Source organism: Oncorhynchus nerka, unplaced genomic scaffold, assembly GCF_034236695.1.
Source record: "Oncorhynchus nerka isolate Pitt River unplaced genomic scaffold, Oner_Uvic_2.0 unplaced_scaffold_1894, whole genome shotgun sequence".
In the NCBI taxonomy this organism is placed as follows: domain Eukaryota; kingdom Metazoa; phylum Chordata; class Actinopteri; order Salmoniformes; family Salmonidae; genus Oncorhynchus; species Oncorhynchus nerka.
The window spans coordinates 8,215-29,172 of NW_027039435.1; the positions used below are offsets into that span (position 1 = coordinate 8,215).

Genomic DNA, 20,958 nt, shown 5'->3' on the forward strand with positions numbered 1-20,958 from the left:
CCAATTAACCGTTTCTTCGTGGGTGTTGATGTGTGTTGCTGGAAGATCCACTTATGGCCAAGTTTCAGCCTCCTAGCAGAGAGGTAACCAGGTTTTGGGCTAAAATATCCTGGTAGTGGGTAAAGTTGATTTATTTATTTCATACAGTAATCTTTGCTCATCTTTATCAAGGGTATCAATAACTAGGTGCTTTAAAAAATCTAGTTATTTGACTGAATCAGAAATATAGATGTAGAGTTTGTTTTAGAATCTCATAAAAAACTCGGAACTATTCAAGCAACACTTGTTGCTCTTTGTACGGTCGATATAATATTCTATTTAATTGAGGAAAAAAACGTTTCCCTGAACTGCTTTATAATATTATAATTCAATGATGAAGAAAAATAGTTTTCCCTCCTCAACTGCGTTTCCTCCCTCCAGACGGCAGATGGCGATATGTGTCTTTCAGGCGATGTTTCTACTGTGACGTATAATCTAGTGGACGGAACGCTTCTTCAACAACTGCAGCCACCTCGGTAGCTCGCTAGACAACAAAGTCGGAACATTCAAGCTCTTTAGACAATTTCGTGGTTTATTTGCCACTATGATTTAAACATACTTATGTGGAAACAACTAGATACCCCATTTAATTTAATATTTACGTTGTAAGTCAATTAGCTGTCTGGTCAAGTTAGCACTAGTCTAGTCGCTAATGCTAACTAGCTGTTATCCCCGACCATGAGTTCACTAAGCTACTCTCCTCCTGATAAAGAAGAGAACATCTGCTGGACGGAGAAGGAAGCTCTCGTCAAAGAGGAGGCTGTTACAATACAAGAACAAGTAGAGGGTGGGGCTGTGAAAGAGGTGGAGGAAGACGTTTCAGTGAAAGACGAGCTCGTCTTTAGACGCTTTAGTGTATATTAGCCACTGTGTTTTAAACCCACTTCTATCGTCTAGTTAGTTACCCGATTTAATTTCATATTTACGGTGTAGTTATTAGTCAGCTAGCGGGCTGGATAAATTAGCATTAGCCTAGCTAGCTAACATCTCCGACCATGCGGTCACTAAGCTACTCCCCTGCTAAAGAAGAGCAGAATGTCACAGTAAAACAAGAAGTAGAGGGTGAGGCTGTTGCCGTGGAAGAAGAAGAGAAATACGTTTCAGTGAAAGAAGAGGAAGACGCGTTCAGAGTGAAAGAGGAGGAGGATGTTACAGTAAAAGAAGAGGAGAAAGAGGAGGATGCAGGTTTTGGAGAGAAGGAAGTTACTGTGACATTGAAAGAAGATGAAGACGTTTTTTTAATGAAGGACGAAGAGGGGGAGATTACTGTCACATTAGAGGAGGACGAAGAAGAGAAGACTGGAGAACTGATTAACACCAGTAAGTACAGTGAGTACTCTGCAGTTGTTGAACTAATGTGAAAATGTGTAAATCATTTGAGTTTGCAAAATCCAGTGGTTCTAACCGAGAGTCACCTTAACTTTATTGACAACACCCAAATCAATACTGTCATTAACGCGGTTCTTCAATAATTACACATCATTCTTAATACTGTAGCTGTTTAGTTACAGTCACATGTACAACTATCATCAGCTGGTCCAGGAAATCATTATCTGAATGACAGTCACATGACAAACATCAAGACATACAACAACCAAAGTGCTTCTTCATTCATTACTCTGGTAAAGACAGTTATGCCGTGCTCCACGTTGGATCCAACATCCCTAACAAATTGGTGTTTATAATGTGTTATTGTCTGCTTGATTTACAGTCGGGTCTCGTTAGTCTGTTTGGACACAGAGATACTTAGCTCGTAATGTGTAGAGAACTGTTCCTTGATGGATAGGCTATTATACAACACACAGAGCTATTTTCCTTTATTCAGGACATTTAGAATGACAACACATTACAGAGAAGCCTAGTGGGATTATTCACAAACTTATCTGGTTATGAAATGTCATGACAAAGACATTTTAGTTTCCATGTATCACCTGAAATATGAAATGATTTATAGTCCTAGGTCTATGTTGTTGTTATGTGAAGTTATGGGTCCTACAGTAGGTCTATGTTATTGTTAGGTGAAGTTATGGGTCCTACAGTAGGTCTATGTTGTTGTTAGGTGAAGTTATGGGTCCTACAGTAGGTCTATGTTATTGTTAGTGAAGTTATGGGTCCTACAGTAGGTCTCAGAGTGTTTTGTGCGTAAAAGACAAATGCGGCCATTGTTTCTCTCTTTCCTACTAAGAAGCCACCTGTCCCGGTTGATATATTATCGAATAGATATTTGAAAAATTATAAACAATGTTTGCCATGTTCCTGTTGCTAATTTGGAATATTTTTCGGAGAAGTCATGACCGCAATTTCTGGTCGAATTCTCAGCCAAACGTGAAGAACTAACGGAGTTATTTCGGCTACAAAAATAATATTTTGGGGAAAAAAGAACACAAATGCTTGTCTTGCTGGCTGTAAAGCATATTTTCAAAATCTGAGATGACAGGGTGATTAACAAAAGGCTAAGCTGTGTTTGAATATATTTCACTTGTGATTTCATGAATCTGAATATTTTCTAGTAATATTTTTTGTCCGTTGCGATATGCTACTTAGTGTCAGTTGATGACAATTCTCCCGGATCCGGGATGGGTAGATCCAAGAGTTAACAAACCTCCAAACAAGCTTAAATGCCATATAACACTCCTTCTGTGGCCTTCAACTGCTCTTAAACACAAGTAAAACTAAATGCATGCTCTTTAACCGATCGCTGCCCGCACCCGCCCGCCTGACTAGCATCACTACTCTGGACGGTTCTGACTTGGCTGGCCCTCGCTACATATTCGTCACCAAACCCACTGGCTCCAGGTCATCTATAAGTCTTTGCTAGGGAAAGCTCCCCCTTAACTCAGCTCACTGGTCACCATAGCAACACCCACCCATAGTACGTGCTCCAGGAGGTATATCTCACTGGTCATCCCCAAAGCCCTCTTTGGCCGCCTTTCCTTCCAGTTCTCTGCTGCCAAAGACTGGAACGAATTGCAAAAATCACTGAAGTTGGAGACTTATATCTCCCTCACTAACTGTAAGCATCAGCTATCTGAGCAGCTTACCAATCGCTGCAGCTGTACACAGCCCATCTGTAAATAGCCTATCCAACTACCTACCTCATCCCCATATTGTTTTTATTTACTTGTTTTGCTCTTTTGCACACCAGTATTTCTACTTGCACATCATTTGCACATCTATCACTCGAGTGTTAATTTGTTCAATTGTTATTACTTCTCTACTGCGGCCTATTTATTGCCTTACCTCCTTACTCAATTTGCACACACTGTATATAGATTTTCCTATTGTGTTATTGACTGCATGTTTGTTTATTCCACGTGTAACTCTGTTGTTTTTTTGTCACACTGCTTTGCTTTATCTTGGCCAGGTCGCAGTTGTAAATGAGAACTTGTTCTCAACTGACCTACCTGGTTAAATAAAGGTGAAATAAAAAATAAAATCTTAACTTTCTTGACACCCAAATGGATACTGTCATTAACGCGGTTCTTCAATAATTACACATAATTCATAATACTGTAGCAAACATGATATTAAACAGGACATTCAATCGAGCCTTACAATTAACACCCAAAGTAGTGTGAAAATGACTCAAATCAAATTTTATTTGTCAAATCAATTCAAATTTTATTTGTCACATACACATGGTTAGCAGATGTTAATGCGAGTGTAGCGAAATGCTTGTGCTTCTAGTTCCGACAATGCAGTGATAACCAACAAGTAATCTAACTAACAATTCCAAAACTACTGTCTTATACACAGTGTAAGGGGATAAAGAATATGTACATAAAGATATATGAATGAGTGATGGTACAGAGCAGCATACAGTAGATGGTATCGAGTACAGTATATACATATGAGATGAGTATGTAGACAAAGTAAACAAAGTGGCATAGTTAAAGTGGCTAATGATACATGTATTACATAAGGATGCAGTCGATGATGTAGAGTACAGTATATACGTATGCATATGAGATGAATAATGTAGGGTAAGTAACATTATATAAGGTAGCATTGTTTAAAGTGGCTAGTGATATATTTTCCCATCATTTCCCATCAATTCCCATTATTAAAGTGGCTGGAGTTGAGTCAGTGTCAGTGTGTTGGCAACAGCCACTCAATGTTAGTGGTGGCTGTTTAACAGTCTGATGGCCTTGAGATAGAAGCTGTTTTTCAGTCTCTCGGTCCCAGCTTTGATGCACCTGTACTGACCTCGCCTTCTGGATGATAGCGGGGTGAACAGGCAGTGGTTCGGGTGGTTGATGTCCTTGATGATCTTTATGGCCTTCCTGTAACATCGGGTGGTGTAGGTGCCCTGGAGGTCAGTGTCAATGACAGTGTGTTGGCAGCAGCCACTCAATAAGCAACCTGGAATTGGAGGTTCCTCCCCTGAGTTTTCCCCCATTCACATTCAGAATACATTGTGAAAAACTAAAATCTTTGCTCACCATTTTTGCTCCAGGCAGATATAGTACATCCATAACTATCGGTTTCCTCATTGGCAGGGAGGAGTTTCTGCAGTCACATTGCCCTCGTGCTGCAATTTTAGCCTACAATCATGGATGTTACTACTAATATGAAAACAAGACAAAATATGACTATTCTTACTCGTTTTAAGACAGTTATAGATAGTTTTAACATTCATTACAGACGTCAATTGTTGTATAACATCATGGCTACGCTGTTGGCATCACCTTTTACAGTGGATTACCGCTGTTGTGGGCCTTTAATCATCTGTCTGACTTTGTTGTTCACACAGGAGATATACTTGACTATCGTGGATCCTCTGGGGAGCCTCAACAACCTTGTGATGCTGAAGAGGCAGAGAATAGTCTCTCCAGATCAGAACACCTCAAGAAACACTTGCAGAGATCCACAGGGAGGAGAACTCACTGCTGCTCTGACTGTGGGAAGAGATTCACCTCATCAGGCATTAAAAGTCATCAGAGAACACACACAGGAGAGAAACCTTATAGCTGTGGTCAATGTGAGAAGAGTTTTTCTGCCTCTAGCACTCTGACTGTACACCAGAGAACACACACAGGAGAGAAACCTTTTAGCTGTGGTCAATGTAGGAAGAGTTTTACTACATCCAGCACTCTGACTGAACACCAGAGAATACACACAGGAGAGAAACCTTATAGCTGTGGTCAATGTGGGAAGTGTTTTACTTCATCTGGCTCTCTGACTCAACACCAGAGAACACACACAGGAAATAAACCTTATAGCTGTGGTGAATGTGGGAAGAGTTTTGGTGGATCTGGAGAGCTGACAGTGCACCAGAGAACACACACAGGAGAGAAACCTTATAGCTGTGGTCAATGTGGGAAGAGTTTTACTACATCTGGCCATCTGACTGTACACCATAGAACACACACAGGAGAGAAACCTTTTAGCTGTGGTCAATGTAGGAAGAGTTTTTCTTCATCTAGCTCTCTGACTGAACACCAGAGAATACACACAGGAGAGAAACCTTATAGCTGTGGTCAATGTGGGAAGTGTTTTACTACATGTGGCTCTCTGACTCAACACCAGAGAATACACACAGGAGAGAAACCTTATAGCTGTAATCAATGTGGGAAGGGTTTTATTCGATCTGTCCACCTGACTCAACACCAGAGAACACACACAGGAGAGAAACCGTATAGCTGTAATCAATGTGGGAAGGATTTTGGTCAATCTGGAGAGCTGACAGTGCACCAGAGAAAACACACAGGAGAGAAACCTTATAGCTGTGGTCAATGTGGGAAGAGATTTGCTTCATCTGGCTCTCTGACTCTTCACCAGAGAACACACAGGAGAGAAAGCTCATAGCTGTGACCAGAGATAATCTGATAAATGATCTCTGATCAAATATTAGAAAATACATACATGAAGTAGTTGTTTCATGATTTCAACTAATTAATGTCACAATGTAGAATGTTTTAACATTGTTTTAGGATTATTTTAATAGTGTCACAATGTAGAAGCCTAAACGTTTGCCCCCTTATCAATTGATTTCAACAAAATGTGGATATTAGCCTTAAAATCCTATAAAAAGCCTATAAAATCCAGGCTCTGAAATGGAAGAGATTGATTGGTGTCACCTCGTTAGTCAGTATGTGTTACACCCGTGCTGGCTTGTCCATCTCATTAGTGGGAAAGTGTTTCACCTGAGCTGGTCCATGTTCTATTTAAGTGTCTGGCCCAGTGCTCCAGTTGTCTTGATAGATGTGGAGAGTCAACACCTTTTTGGTTTGCGTCCTGTTTTGAAGTTTGTTGTGGGTTTTTCTTTTGTTTGCCTCTTCTTGGGCAGATTTAGTGGGTCTCATGGTGGGTGGCTTTTAGGTCCCAGTTGTTGTTACTAGTCAACTTTCAGTGGACACTGAGAGCAAAACTTCAACAATATGTTATAATACTTTTATTGTATCAAATGGTTGTGTTATACAAAAGAATAGAGGGTTCTTAGAACTATAGTGTCTGTGTGTTCTACTGAGGATGGGCCTCTGGGAGAAAACACTGACAGGAGATTTACAATGTCTTTTGGGTGATAAAACCTAAAGAGACAGTATTCCAGATTATGAGTTAATGTTTCTGTTCTATATGTTACCAGGGAGAGATGACCCCAGGGCCAGACCCTGGTTTCTACACAGAGTACTGTTTTTACAGCAGATACCGTCTGCTGAGAATTATAAGTATCTTTCATACAAATCCTAACCTTGTGACCCGTTCTATACATCTGTTGTTCGTCATGTAGGTTGAAAGGGGTGTATTTTGGCTATAAAATACCTTTGTACTTTTGTCTTGGGGCTCTCAACAAGTAGTCTGGGGGTGATTTGTTGACCAGCCATCATTATCGTAGAGACTCAATTGATTCACTTCATATGTGTGCGTTATATTGACCTTCTCCCTTATTAAGTGAATAAAGATTTAGTTTAAGAATAACTCTGACTTGTGATAAGTTTGTTTCCTCATTTGATATTAATCTTCACTTGGTGACCGCTCCTGACGACCTGGGTAAATGGTACACCAGGAATCCCTCTAACTTGGGATCTCAGGGAGACCACACTTTGGGAATGGAGCAGATGGACCCACCTTTCATCTGAGAGGCAGCGAGCTGAGTGGATACCACATCTCAAACCTAGTCTAAATAAAAAGAGGTGAGCGAAACACCTACAAACTACAAGTGTAGTTTTTAGAAAAGCCTCGTAAACAGGGCCGAGGCAATAGGCTCTGAGTGTGTTTCCTGTGTGAGGGGGTCACCTTGGAGGTGTAAACAGGGCTGAGGCAGTGGAAGATGATCTGAGAGTAAGTCGACTCGGACACCTATCATTGGTCGGTTGCAGGCGACCTAGAGCCGTCCTGACACTGAATTGATCACAGTGGGGATTGGTGCGGCCTGTAGGTGGGAGGGGCCAGGGTGACTGGGTTCTGTGTGAAACACGGGACCTGGTGAAACTCTATTGGAAAAAGGACCTCATTCTGAAAAGTGTCTGTGACCCTCAGAAGTGGTGAATTCCTATTTTAAATGTGCTGGCCAGCTATGCCCTGGATTCGGTCATTTAGTGTTAAATATCTACAGTCTTTGAACTAGATGACAACTCATATCAACTCAAATTTGATAAATATGAGGTTTAAATATTATTAAACAGTCTACAAAGTCTGGGCAGTTGTCTCAGAAACTGGTGGGAGTGTGTCCACTCTAGGGTAAGTTGCCATAACGATGAAACTATAAAACGCTTACTGGATTTTCTCCATCTGGGTACGACATTTTAAATAAAACTGCCCTTAAGGCCTGAAAATTCCACTTTTGGTTCTTCCCAGTATGAGAGAAGTTGCTATATTTATTGAATAAACATTTTTACATCAAGTTAGAGTGAAACAAGGTGACTGACTAGCTGTTGATGTTGAAGAAGCGTCCCGTCCACTATATTATACGTCACAGTTGCAGAATTTACCTGAAAGACGCACATCGCCATCTGCTGACTGGAGTTGGTATCGCAGTTGAGAAAATACTTTCAGACAAAAAGCTAAAAAGCGACTGCCCCTAAAAACCAACGAATCCCTTTGAAAATGGGTGATGTGTCATCAGAAACATTTATCATCGTGTAAAAATGTACTACAAAGTGTAGCTAAATATAATCTTTGGTCATTTCCCCTCAGTCCAAGGACTTCGAATTATGGGGCGATATCAGGTCTGTCTGTCGTGGCCGCTATTTCACCCCAAAATAGTCATCCCACATTGGGCTGTGTAGAACTACGTAAATGTCTCTCGGACAAGGTGACTTTCATCAATATACACTCTAAAAGGTAAAGGTTCCTGGAATATCCTTTAGGGGTTCTTCAATTTGAAACTGTGAGGAAACCCCTAAAAGTTATTGGAAGAACCTTTTGTGGGAACCCCAATAAGTTCTTTCAAGAACCCCTTATCATGGTTCCTCAAAGAACCTTTTGGAGTTCATTGTTTCTATCTGTCCACCCTCCCTCCATTATAAAAACATATTTTAATAATAATCACAATATTAATTTAATTAATGTCACAATGTAGAATGTTTTAACATTGTAGAAGGAGAATTTTAATGATGTCACAATGTAGAACCCTCAATGTTTGTCCCCTTTTCTATTGATTTCAACATGACATGGATATTAGCCAAAGGGGGAAAATCCAGGCTCTGAATTGGTCACAAAAAGTGATTAACAAAAAAAAGAGTTGTTCCATTTACCACGTTGGTGACCCACCTCATTCAATATGCAACACTTCAAAATGTATCTGTCTGTTTTCTCCTAATTGTCCTCTAACCAGTGGTGTGCACATTATTCCCAGATTCCGTGTGGTTTTTGCTGCGTTAGTTTTAACAGGACTTGCAGCCTCATCTCCCCCCTCTCGGCACAATTGATTTCAACGTGATATCGATGAGTGATGACAAATAAGTGTTGCGTTCCTTTGTTTAGCGACCCCTACATTTAAATGCAACACTCCAAAATGTAGCTCACTGTCTTCTGCAGGTTGTCCTCTAACCAGTGAGGTAAAAGATATCTCCCATTTACAGGTGTTTTTTTGTATGTGTCAGTTCCAACATCATGTACAACCTGATTTCTAATCGATATCAGTGATTTATTGCTACTGTCAAAACAACAGTGTTCTGGTGCTTGTGGAGCTTGTTTTAAGAAGTAAAATGATTATTGTTGCACGTTTGTTTAAATTTTATGATTCTCAATTCATCAAACTGTTAATGCATATTGGTTATTGATTTGGACACCCCAAAATGTCATTAAAAAGATGCCCGAAGTCCAATATATGTTCGGTTGAAAGTGAAAGTTAAGATGTCTTTTCAGGTCGTTTTTTTTTCAATGACTTGAAAACAACTTAATTTCAACGTACTTGCAGCCTGGACGCAGTATGATAAATTGAGTCTATAATCAATTAACAATCTGACATCACTCCAGTATTTTTTGACAACATTCAAGTGCTAATTGTCTTTATTCCACTACTGAAGAAGCATGTCTCAAATCACCTCATATTTCAAACATTCAGCCTGACAAAAGATACATGTTTATTATTTCATGCCTCACCATTAAGTGAAGTATTGCCAATACATATTAACAAAGCGGTGTACATTTGGTTTTGATAATTCATATTTACAATTATGTAACATTTAGTAATCATAGTTATTCATGCAACCAACTGACAGTTGGAGGTGTGATGTAGTTAATGGAGATGGAGGTGTGTTCTAGTGGGTCTGGGCAGGTGTGATGTAGTTAATGGAGATGGAGGTGTGTTCTTGTGGGTCTGGGCAGGTGTGATGTACTTCATGTTTGTATGATGTTGTCGTTTGTATGTTTTGTGTTGTTTATAAAAAGATAAATAAAATATTTTGCCCAATGCAAAGTAACACCTCACAGTTGTATATTTGGAGTTATTACATTAAACCAATCAGAATTCAGGAGAATGCCAAAGTCAGGTGTGAAGTAATATGGAGGACCAGCCTATTCCCTATGATGTAAACTACAACCGAAATCATTTAAAATGTAGAACTTTAAATTAAACTAATCGTTTGCACTCATGACTTGAGTGTTTAAAGTAAACCAACGTTTTGGAAAAACATAACACCATCTAATCAAATATCAAAGAATGTTAGCTATATGCTCTTATCTTAGCCAGCCAGCTAACGTTAGCAATATGCAGCTATTTAGCCAACTAGCTATTCAGCAGAGACAAACTACCGGAAAATGTACAAAACTCCCGTAGTCTAATTCACAGAAAACATGCTGAAAAGTAGTGATGGGGAAACAAAGCTTCCTGAAGCATTGGCTCTTTTCCAGACAATTGTATCAACAACAAAAAAAAGCCAACCAGCACCGAGACCATTTTGAACCAAACTAACAAAACTGAAACGTGTTTGCAGATCAAAAGATCAGAGACATAGAGAATGATGGGAGAAAATGAATCTTCAAAAGTCATTGATCAATGCTGATAAAGGGACACACTGCTTAAATAATAATGAGTCGTTATTTATGATGTAAGGTGATTTGAAGATCAGTCAGTTGGCAGTCGCCTGCAGTGTCAAACAAGCACAATACCAAACCAATCAGGTGGTTGTTCGATGAAACGAAGCCTCAGACGTCATTGATCACGTGCTGCTGATAAAGTGATACAGGCATCAGCACACTGCTTTGAAGTTTACTGCTGAGCGATTTGGACGCATGGCCTCGTACCTCCGGTATCAAACATAACATCCCCATTGAAAAGTTGACAAAACAAAACGGAGCAAGCAGGTTGATTTCCTCTGTCGTTTTGATCCCACGGCAAGAAAGCACCAGAGCCTACCGTGCTAACGCGTTCCACACAGTTCATATGAGATGAAGCTTGAGCTCGATATCAACCTATCGAGCTAGTGTGACCTTCCTGGTCTCTCAAGTCAGTGAGTCAACACAGGAAGGTGCAATGGATGGATAGTTAATTTATTTCCAAAGCTGCAATGATGGGACACACACAGTATGGATGAATGATCAGTAGTGACGGGATATAAATACCACTCCCACAGCGATTCTACATTAATCTGCCCTATAATATACTAACAAAAAAAAACAGTTTAAATGTCTATCAAAGTCATTGTGATCGTATAGTGGATTTAACAATTCCTACTAATTCCTAATTTACTATATTAAATTAATCAATTGTTTCCATGTGTCTCATATTCACTACATCAGAATAAACTCTCAACCATTTTAGTATCAAAAAATTATCAAATCAACCTGAAATATTACTCAAAGTCCCCATCAGGTGGCAAAGAAGTATAATACACCTAAACTAACAAAACCGGGCTGATAAACTCGCTGGTGTTCATGAGTTTATAAAACATGTACTTTATACATTTGTTATAAATGACCTGCATTGATGAGACACACAGTGTGGATGAATGATCAGTAGTCGACAGGGTAAAAATAGCACTCCTAAAAGAAGATGCATTTTCCAGTTAGATACGGGTTGTGTGGGGTTTTTAAACAGCAACAAAATGGCTGCCCAGAGACTTGGTTAACAGCTGAGGGATGGGCGAAGGAGAAGTGTAACCACTCTCAAATTCATAGAGAACGATATTGTAGAAACCTTAACCCAACACCTAGCTGCCTCGTCAAGAAGTTCAGACATCTTGGCGTAACAGTTATAAGGTGTTGACTTGACAGTCGCTGGACCCAGGTTTGAGTTCAGCTCAGGGCCTCCCCCCTGAATTCACTACACTATGAATACAAGGACTGGCCATCCATGATGTCATAATGATAATTTAACCAGTTTTCTAGGCTATATAGTATATTCTAGAATTAATCCATGATGTCATAATGATAGTTGCCTAATACCTGCAGCAAATGCCTCTCCCGTCTTCTGGCTGGGTAGAGTACTTTAGGATTTTAGTTACTGCGGTGTAACAAGGGCCTAACCCTTCTATTTCTGCGTAATGGCCCTTCGCGTGATTTGGGTTTGTTCCTTCGTTCACTCCCTTATTTTCCGGTCTAGTATGAGGTCTTGGATAGATATACTCCTATTTAAATATTCTGAGTGTTATGGATTCCTCCTATATTTCCTTACCTTCAAGTTTCTTTTACCTCTGTATATATCAATACCTAATAACTTATTCTATTGGTTATTATGCTCGTCAGCTAGTGGTATATATTTTGACACACAATGAATATTTTTTACTTTTTATTTTACTAGTCAAGTCAGTTAAGAACAAATTCTTATTTTCAATGACGGCCTAGGAACAGTGGGTTAACTACCTGTTCAGGGGCAGAACGACAGATTTGTACCTTGTCAGCTCGGGCTTTCGAACTTGCAACCTTTCGGTTACTAGTCCAACGCTCTAACCACTAGGCTACCCTGCCGCCCCAAATATTCTTTAGTGCAATCACTTTAACCTATAACCAGGGTCACTTTCTGTTCAGTGAGAGTGTCAAAGGCGTTTGCTCTCCAGATCGTTAATCTGGCCTAGTTGTCAAAGTTTCAAGCTTTTATTAAAGTCACTCTGTTTTTTGTCTTATACACATTATTACAATTCAATGGTTCTACAGTTTCCTAATACATCAATAATGCTCAATCAATCCTTCATGCTTTAAGCTATGCCAGATAATATTGCAAAACTTTAAATGCGTTAACACTTCTAACAATATTGACTAAATAGCAAAAATAGTTCAATTACCTTAAATGCTCAGCCCCTTGGTCACTTTCCTGTAATTGGTATTCTCACAGCACTAACGCTAGATTCCGAATTCCAATATCTTAATACACTTCCAACTCTGTGTATGGACTCAATATATTGTAACCGGTACTTGGCTGTGTCCTTGTATTGCTAATCACATCTGTACCTGATGTCTCACTGTGTGACTGCCGCTTTGTCTGTGATCAAGAGGTGTCTAGACCCCTGTGTTTCAGAGACTCAGTTTCAGGTTCACAAAGTTCAACCAAGTAGCTTCAGATAGTGATCCAATAAGTACTTAGGCAAAATTATCCGGTTCTCAAATATTGTTCTAGTCTAACAAAAAGCATATATCCTAATACTATTCACTTCCAACTCTGTGCATAGACTCAATATATTGTAACTGGTACTTGGCTGTTTCCTTGTATTGCTAATCACATCTGTACTTGATGTCTCACTGTTTGACTGCCGCTTTGTCTGTGATCAAGAGGTGTCAAGACCCCTGTGTTTCAAATATTGTTCTAGTCTAACAAAAAGCGTATAGTGCAATAGTAAATTTACCTATGATGATTCTCCATATGAAGTCTGTCTCATATGTCAGTGAGGATCATGCCTCTCTTATGATCTCTGTTCTCTTTATATACCTTTTTACAGGGGAAGTTCGCAAGTTTCTGGAGCTGTGGCTAAACCACACTTTCACACTGACACTGCCCTGCTGCTTGCACCGGCCGCTTACTCGGGGACTGTAGATTGCTTACACTGAGTGCTTACTCGGGGACTGTAGATTGCTTACACTGGGTGCTTACTCAGGGACTGTAGATTGCTTACACTGGGTGCTTACTCGGGGACTGTAGATTGCTTACACTGGGTGCTTACTCAGGGACTGTAGATTGCTTACACTGAGTGCTTACTCGGGGACTGTAGATTGCTTACACTGAGTGCTTACTCGGGACTGTAGATTGCTTACACTGAGTGCTTACTCGGGGACTGTAGATTGCTTACACTGAGTGCTTACTCGGGGACTGTAGATTGCTTACACTGAGTGCTTACACTGGGACGGTAGATTGCTTATTACGTCATCTTAGACCTGTGTCTAAATGGAAGCTTCTTATTCTAAATCTAGGTCATGCACTACTAACTCCCATTCTGCTGCTTCCGTGTTACTGTTGGCTGATTCTACTTAATACCAGCTGGTTGTTTCTACCACTTGAGGCGGCGTAGGTGGCATGTCAAGCGTCAGCTGGGAGAAGTCTATGATAGGTATCTCCTCTGCTTCCCCCTGTTTTCCAGTTTCTGCAGGTGTGGTCCATGGTTCCATGAGGTCCCGTGAATGCCCTGTGTTGCTGTCCGCATTGCTTGATGGAGTGGGCAGATTCTTTTCATCTCTTGTCACACCAGATATACGACATCCATAACTAGTGGTTTCGTCATTAGCATGGAGGAGTTTATGCAATCAAATTGCCCTCGTGCCGCAATTTTAGAAAACACAAAGGGGCCTGTATTGTAGACCAAAAGTCTTCTACCACACTGTTTAGAGTTTCAACAACATGAATAACTTATTTCTAGTCTACAATCTTAGATGTTACTACTAATGTGAAAACAAGACAAAATATGACTTCTTGCTCATTTTAAGACAATTTTAACATTCATTACAGACATCAATTGTTGTACAACATCATGGCTATGCTGTTGGCATCAACCTTTACCCTGGATTATCGCTGTTGTGGGCCTTTAATCATCTGTCTGACTTTGTTGTTCACACAGGAGAGAGACGTGACTATCGTGGATCCTCTGGGGAGCCTCAACAACCTCATGATGCTGAGGAGACAGAGAAGAGTCTCTCCAGATCAGAACACCTCAATAAACACCCACAGAGACCCACAGGGAAGAGAACTCACTGCTGCTCTGACTGTGGGAAGAGATTCACATCATCAGGCATTAAAATTCATCAGAGAACACACACAGGAGAGAAATCTTATAGCTGTGCTCAATGTGGGAAGAGATTTACTAAATCTGGAGATCTGACAGTGCACAAGAGAATACACACAGGAGAGAAACCTTATAGCTGTGATCAATGTGGGAAGAGATTTGCTACATCTGGCAAACTGACTCTACACCAGAGAACACACACAGGAGAGAAACCTTATAGCTGTGATCAATGTGGGAAGAGTTTTACTTCATCTGGCAGTCTGACTCTACACCAGAGAACACACACAGGAGAGAAACCTTATAGCTGTGATCAATGTGGGAAGAGATTTGCTAATCTGGAGATCTGACTCAAGAGAACACACACAGGAGAGAAACCTTATAGCTGTGATCAATGTGGGAAGAGTTTTGTTCAAACGTGCCATCTGACTCTACACCAGAGAATACACACAGGAGAGAAACCTTATAGCTGTGATCAATGTGGGAAGAGATTTGCTATATCTGGCAACCTGACTCGACACCAGAGAACACACACAGGAGAGAAACCTTATAGCTGTGATCAATGTGGGAAGAGTTTTGTTCAAACTTGCCATCTGACTCTACACCAGAGAACACACACAGGAGAGAAACCTTATAGCTGTGATCAATGTGGGAAGAGATTTGCAATGACTCTGGAACACACACAGTACAGTCAATCTGGAGAACTGACAGTGCACAAGAGAACACACACAGGAGAGAAACCTTATAGCTGTGATCAATGTGGGAAGAGATTTGCTATATCTGGCAACCTGACTCGACACCAGAGAACACACACAGGAGAGAAACCTTATAGCTGTGATCAGTGTGGGAAGAGATTTACTCAGTCAAACAGCCTGATATACCACCAGAGAATACACAGAGAATACACACAGGAGAGAAACCTTATAGCTGTGATCAATGTGGGAAGAGATTTGCTACATCTGGCAATCTGACTCAACACCAGAGAATACACAGGATTGAAATCTCATAGCTGTGACCAGAGATAATCTGATAAAAGATCTGATCAAATATTAGAAAAAACATACATGAAGAAGTTGTTTCATGATTTCAATGAATTAATGTCACAATGTAGAATTGTTTAACATTGTAGTAGGAGTATTGTAATGATTTCACAATGTAGAAGCCTAAACGTGTGCCCACTTATGAATTGATATCAACATGTAATGGATATTAGCCTCAGGGGAAAAATCCAGGCTCTGAAATGGAAGAGTACTATTTATGTGATTTAACAAAAATTGACAAACAAATCAAATTAATTTATATCAGCTGATATCTCAAAGTGCTGTACAGAAACCCAGCCTAAAACCCCAAACAGCAAGCAATGCAGGTGTAGAAGCACGGTGGCTAGGAAAACTCCCTAGAAAGGCCAAAACCTAGGAAGAAACCTAGAGAAGAACCAGGCCATGAGGGGTGGCCAGCCCTTTTCTGGCTGTGCCGGGTGGAGATTATAACAGAACATGGCCAAGATGTTCATAAATGACCAGCATGGTCGAATCATAATAATCACAGTAGTTGTTGAGGGTGCAACAGATCAACACCTCAGGAGTAAATGTCAGTTGGCTTTTCATAGCCGATCATTAAGAGTATCTCTTCCGTTCCTGCTGTCTCTAGAGAGTTGAAAACAGCAGGTTTGGGACAGGTAGCACATCCGGTGAACAGGTCAGGGTTCCATAGCCGCAGGCAGAACAGTTGAAACTGGAGCAGCAACACAGCCAGGTGGACTGGGGACAGCAAGGAGTCATCGTGCCAGGTAGTCCTGAGGCCTGGTCCTAGGGCTCAGGTCCTCCGAGAGTGAGAAAGAAAGAATTAGAGAGAGCATACTTAAATTCACACAGGACACCGGATAAGACAGGAGAAGTACTGCAGATATATCAAACTGACCCTAGCCCCTGACACATAAACTACTGCAGCATAAATACTGGAGGCTGAGACAGGAGGGGTCAAGGAGACACTGTGGCCCCATCCGATGATACCCCGGACGGGGCCAAACAGGAAGGATATAACCCCACCCACTTTGCCAAAGCACAGCCCCCACACCGCTAGAGGATATCTTCAACCACCAACTTACCATCCTGAGACAAGGCCGAGTAAAGCCCACAAAGATCTCCGCCACGGCACAACCCAAGGGGGAGCGCCAACCCAGACAGGAAGATCACGTCAGTGACACAACCCACTCAAGTGATGCACCCCTCCTAGGGACGGCATGAGAGAGCACCAGTTTGCCAGTGACTCAGCCCCTGTAATAGGGTTAGAGGCAGAGAATCCCAGTGGAGAGAGGGGAACCGGCCAGGCAGAGACAGCAAGGACGGTTCGTTGCTCCAGAGCCTTTCCGTTTACCTTCACACTCCTGGGCCAGACTACACTCAATCATATGACCTACTGAAGAGATGAGTCTTCAGTAAAGACTTAAAGGTTGAGACCGAGTCTGTTCTCTCACATGGATAGGCAGACCATTCCATTCAAATGGAGATCTACAGGAGAAAGCCCTGCCTCCAGCTGTTTGCTTAGAAAGTCTAGGGACAATTAGGAGTTTTGTTACACTTACCACGTTGGTGACCCACTTGAATCAAAATGCAACACTTCAAAATGTGGCGTGCTGTTTTCTGACAAATTGTCCTCTAACCAGGGATGTACTCCCAGGGATGTACTCCCAGATTCCGTTTGTGTGTTTTTTCAGCTGTTTTTTTTTATTGACAGGATGTTTTTAGCAACCTCATCTCTCTGTCTCCAAATGTTTTAGAGCATGATATCGGGATGGTGATGACAAAAATGCCTTGCATTGAACCTTGTTTAGAGACCCCTAAATTTAATATCGCATCACTCCCAAATGTAGCTGACTCTCAAAGGTTGTCCTTGAGCCAGTGTGTTTATTTGGAGTTTTATTTCTTGTTTTTTCCGTATTGAAACTGCACTGTTGGTTAGGGGCTCATAAGGAAGCATTTCACTGTTGTATTCGGCGCATGTGACTAATACAATTTGATTTGAGTTTTGTTTGGGCTCGTTCCAAGAGGACGAGAGTTCTAGAAGACGAGAGTTCTAAAGTGAGTTTTAGGATTCTATAGAAAGAAAAAGGAGAAAAAAATAACATGATTGTTTATTATTATTTAGGAATAGGTGTTTTTTCTTGTTTTTAATTGTTGACAGCCAGTAGACACCATGTTTATATTGGTGAAGGTGAAGCAGTGTAGTTGATTATAATGTGAAATTGAAGTTGTTTTCTGTTGGTGGTGAGCAAACTTGTCCAACAAAAATATAGGATATGTTTGTTTTCTTAAGGGGGAAGGTGTTCCAGGCTTTGGTTTTTCCATTTATGTTTTGAGGTTGGACTTTAACACGTCTATCTCGTTAGCATGTAGGACGTTAGGTGTCACCTGATTGGTGTCACCTGTTATTGGTGTGTCACCTGTGCTGTTGTCCATCTCAGTGGGAAGGTGTTTCACCTGAGTGGTTCTATTTAAGAGTGTCTGGCCCAGTGCTCCAGTTGTCTTGATAGATGTGGAGTCAACAACTTTAGTTGCTCCAACTTTTTGGTTTGCGTCCTGTCTTTAAGTTTGGTGTGGGTTTTTCTTTTGTTTCCCTCTTCTTGGGCAGATTTAGTGGGTCTCATGGTGGGTGTCTTATGTCCCAGTTGTTGTTACTAGTCAACTTTCAGTGGACACCCCTGTGTCTTTCAAAACCCCTCCTAAAAAACAAGTTTATATTTTGGGTTGGATGTTGCATCCAATTAATATTTTAATCAATGGAATTTCCTTAATGTTCATTAGTCTTTCAGTTGTTATTATTCTGTTTTTTATATTTGTGTACTGAATATTTTTGTTTATTTTCATTGTTTTTTCCTGTGAATCCATTGTGTTGCATCCATGTCTGAAATGTGCTTTATAAATAAAGCTTGATTTGATTTCAACAAATGAACCCAATGACTGACCAATCATCAGACTCCTGGTCCCTCTTAGTATGAAAATTAGACAAATGGATCAATCCCACTTTTCCAGCCTGCTGAAGGCGTGGTGGAGAGGTAAACACCACCCCCGGCTCTACCAGGGGCTTGAGATGGTCTCCCACAGCTCTGCTTATGTCACCTGGCACCTAAATGTGATTTATGTCATCCGATCGCTCCATTGGGTTCAGATCTAACAGGATGGGCCTTTGACGCAGTCAAGCCACCAAATATGCATAAGCAATGTAAAGAGATGTGGGGAAAAGTAAATTCTACACAAATTACCTTCATAATATCAAAGAACAAATGTTTGTGTCTGAGGGGAAATTAACTTTCATACAGCCAAAAGGGGTGAGAAATTACACCAATATCAGTGGACAATTTGTACTAATGTAAATAAACATGGATGATGGAACATATTACCTTTTGCTGATGTGATGAACCATTAAGGGGACATAAATATTTACCATCTTTGACCTCTCACCTCTCTGGCTGTAGAAGTGTTCTTCCTAACCAGTCCCTCAACAGCTCTCTGACTGAGCTCCACCCTCACTGGGTCTTCAGAGGAGAGGAAGGCTGAGGAGGGATGGAAGGATGAATGGATCAGTCAGTCAATAAAGTGTAGAGCTGCTGTCTGACAAAATCACTATTTTAGTAGTTCATTAAAGGAAATAAGGCTTTATGACTGCTGAATACCAACTATTAATCACTTAGATCATGTATTTTCAGGTAGAGATAGATCCTTGGGAAGTCACTAGCCCGTTGAAGTTGACATTTACAATGGTTAAGGTAGGGTTTAGGGTAGGGATGTCCCAAGGATCCCAGATAGCATTGACCATTGTGCATTCTTCTGTCTCTTTTACATAGCAGGTGATGGGTTCTGACTTCTGAACTTGAAAAAATGAAATATCCGTATAATGTGAAATTGAATGAAACAATAATGTATGTTGATGCTAATATGATGTACAATATTCCATGATGTTTCTATATGATAATAATAGCCTAATATATTTAATATGCCATACACTATTTTTTAACAGTTTCACTAATTAACTTAATCGTTATGATTCAACATCAGTTCACCGTCTCACCTCATACTGTATTGGAGCAGCAGCAGCTGACTGCCCAGTTCAACATCAGTTCACCGTCTCACCTCTTACTGTATTGGAGCAGCAGCAGCTGACTGCCCAGTTCAACATCAGTTCACCGTCTCACCTCATACTGTATTGGAGCAGCAGCCGCTGACTGCCCAGTTCAACATCAGTTCGTTGATGCTAATCATCATGTTTTGAATCTGAGAGTAAATAGATCCGATTACAACTCCAAAAATGAAGGGTTCAACTGGAGTTGTTCTCGGATCCCCTAAGAACCGTAGGGTTCTTGGTCAATGAAAAACAGCCCCAAAAGGTTCTTCAAAGAACTTGTTAGAAGGTGGGTTCATCGAGGAACCTCCGTTGTTGCTGGACTTTTTCCGGGAACTTCGCAATTACAACTGAAAACGATGGTGACAAGTTTGGATGCGACAACAAGTTAAAAAGGTTAAGTTGGGTTGATGTTTGGCTCTGAATATGTCTAGAAATAATAATTACAATAATATAACATACTAATAATGAATAACGAAAGACAATGATGGTTTTCTGTGAATATCTTCCGTAACGTTACTATAGTTAATTACCGTAAATATTAGAAAGCCGGGTTTGACCGTCGGCGTTGTATGAGCTACAGTACAGTACCGTTATCTAGCTAGATAACGTTATGTCCTAACTAGGCACAACAAGGTTTGGATTATTTCCCTCAACTATATTTGTTCCCATATATTGTATATCGTTTCCATAAAGCCAACATGGCTTTACACTCTCATTAACGTAAGTTTCCAATCTAGAGCAGTTCTCAGTTTTGTGATAATGAACTAGCAAACGTTAACTAACTAAGTAAGGACGGTGACCTGTCCAGACGAGATGTACAACGAACTGAATCGTCAATGGAGGTCTTTCTCTTTATATAGCCTGCTACAGCCAGCAATACTATTAACTCACAAGGGGGCATAACGTTACATGGACAATACTATCCCATTTTGGAAACATGTACAATACTATCCCATTTTGGAAACGTTACATGGACAATACTATCCCATTTTGGAAACGTTACATGGACAATACTATCCCATTTTGGAAACGTTACATGTCCGCGTTAATTATCTTAATTATCTTTTCAGAACTTCTCAGAAATTAATCAAGTCCATGGAATGGATATAGACAAAAAGAGAATTCAATGATGAGCAGAGGTAGAGAGGCGAGGCAGGGGTGAGGACATCATCCTGCTATTTTGACAGTCCCTGAAGGAAAATACAGAAGA

General features: G+C 40.6%; 1 protein-coding gene and 1 pseudogene across 2 annotated transcripts; both read left to right on the forward strand.

The window, feature by feature from the left end:
- Nucleotides 1–464: 464 nt before the first annotated feature.
- On the forward strand, nucleotides 465–9,912 carry LOC135567648 (zinc finger protein 883-like). Of its 2 annotated transcripts, none has more exons than XM_065014949.1 (2): nucleotides 465–1,368; nucleotides 4,793–9,912. In XM_065014949.1, the coding sequence occupies exons 1-2, from the start codon at nucleotides 1,035–1,037 to the stop codon at nucleotides 5,845–5,847; spliced, it is 1,389 nt and encodes a 462-aa protein (XP_064871021.1). In that variant the 5' UTR covers nucleotides 465–1,034; the 3' UTR covers nucleotides 5,848–9,912. The 2 variants fall into 2 exon arrangements, with proteins under 2 accessions (XP_064871021.1, XP_064871022.1); XM_065014950.1 differs by having other exon boundaries at nucleotides 465–1,359.
- A 4,438-nt stretch (nucleotides 9,913–14,350) lies between these two features.
- Nucleotides 14,351–15,922, forward strand: LOC135567647 (zinc finger protein 664-like; annotated as a pseudogene).
- Nucleotides 15,923–20,958: the final 5,036 nt, after the last annotated feature.

Excerpts from the sequence above, each read along its gene's own strand:
- LOC135567648 (XM_065014949.1), top strand. The coding sequence starts at position 1,035 with ATGCGGTCACTAAGCTACTCCCCTGCTAAAGAAGAGCAGAATGTCACA. Across the intron at positions 1,369-4,792 it reads GATTAACACCAGTAAGTACA|GAGATATACTTGACTATCGT; the intron begins GTGAGTACTCTG and ends TTGTTCACACAG.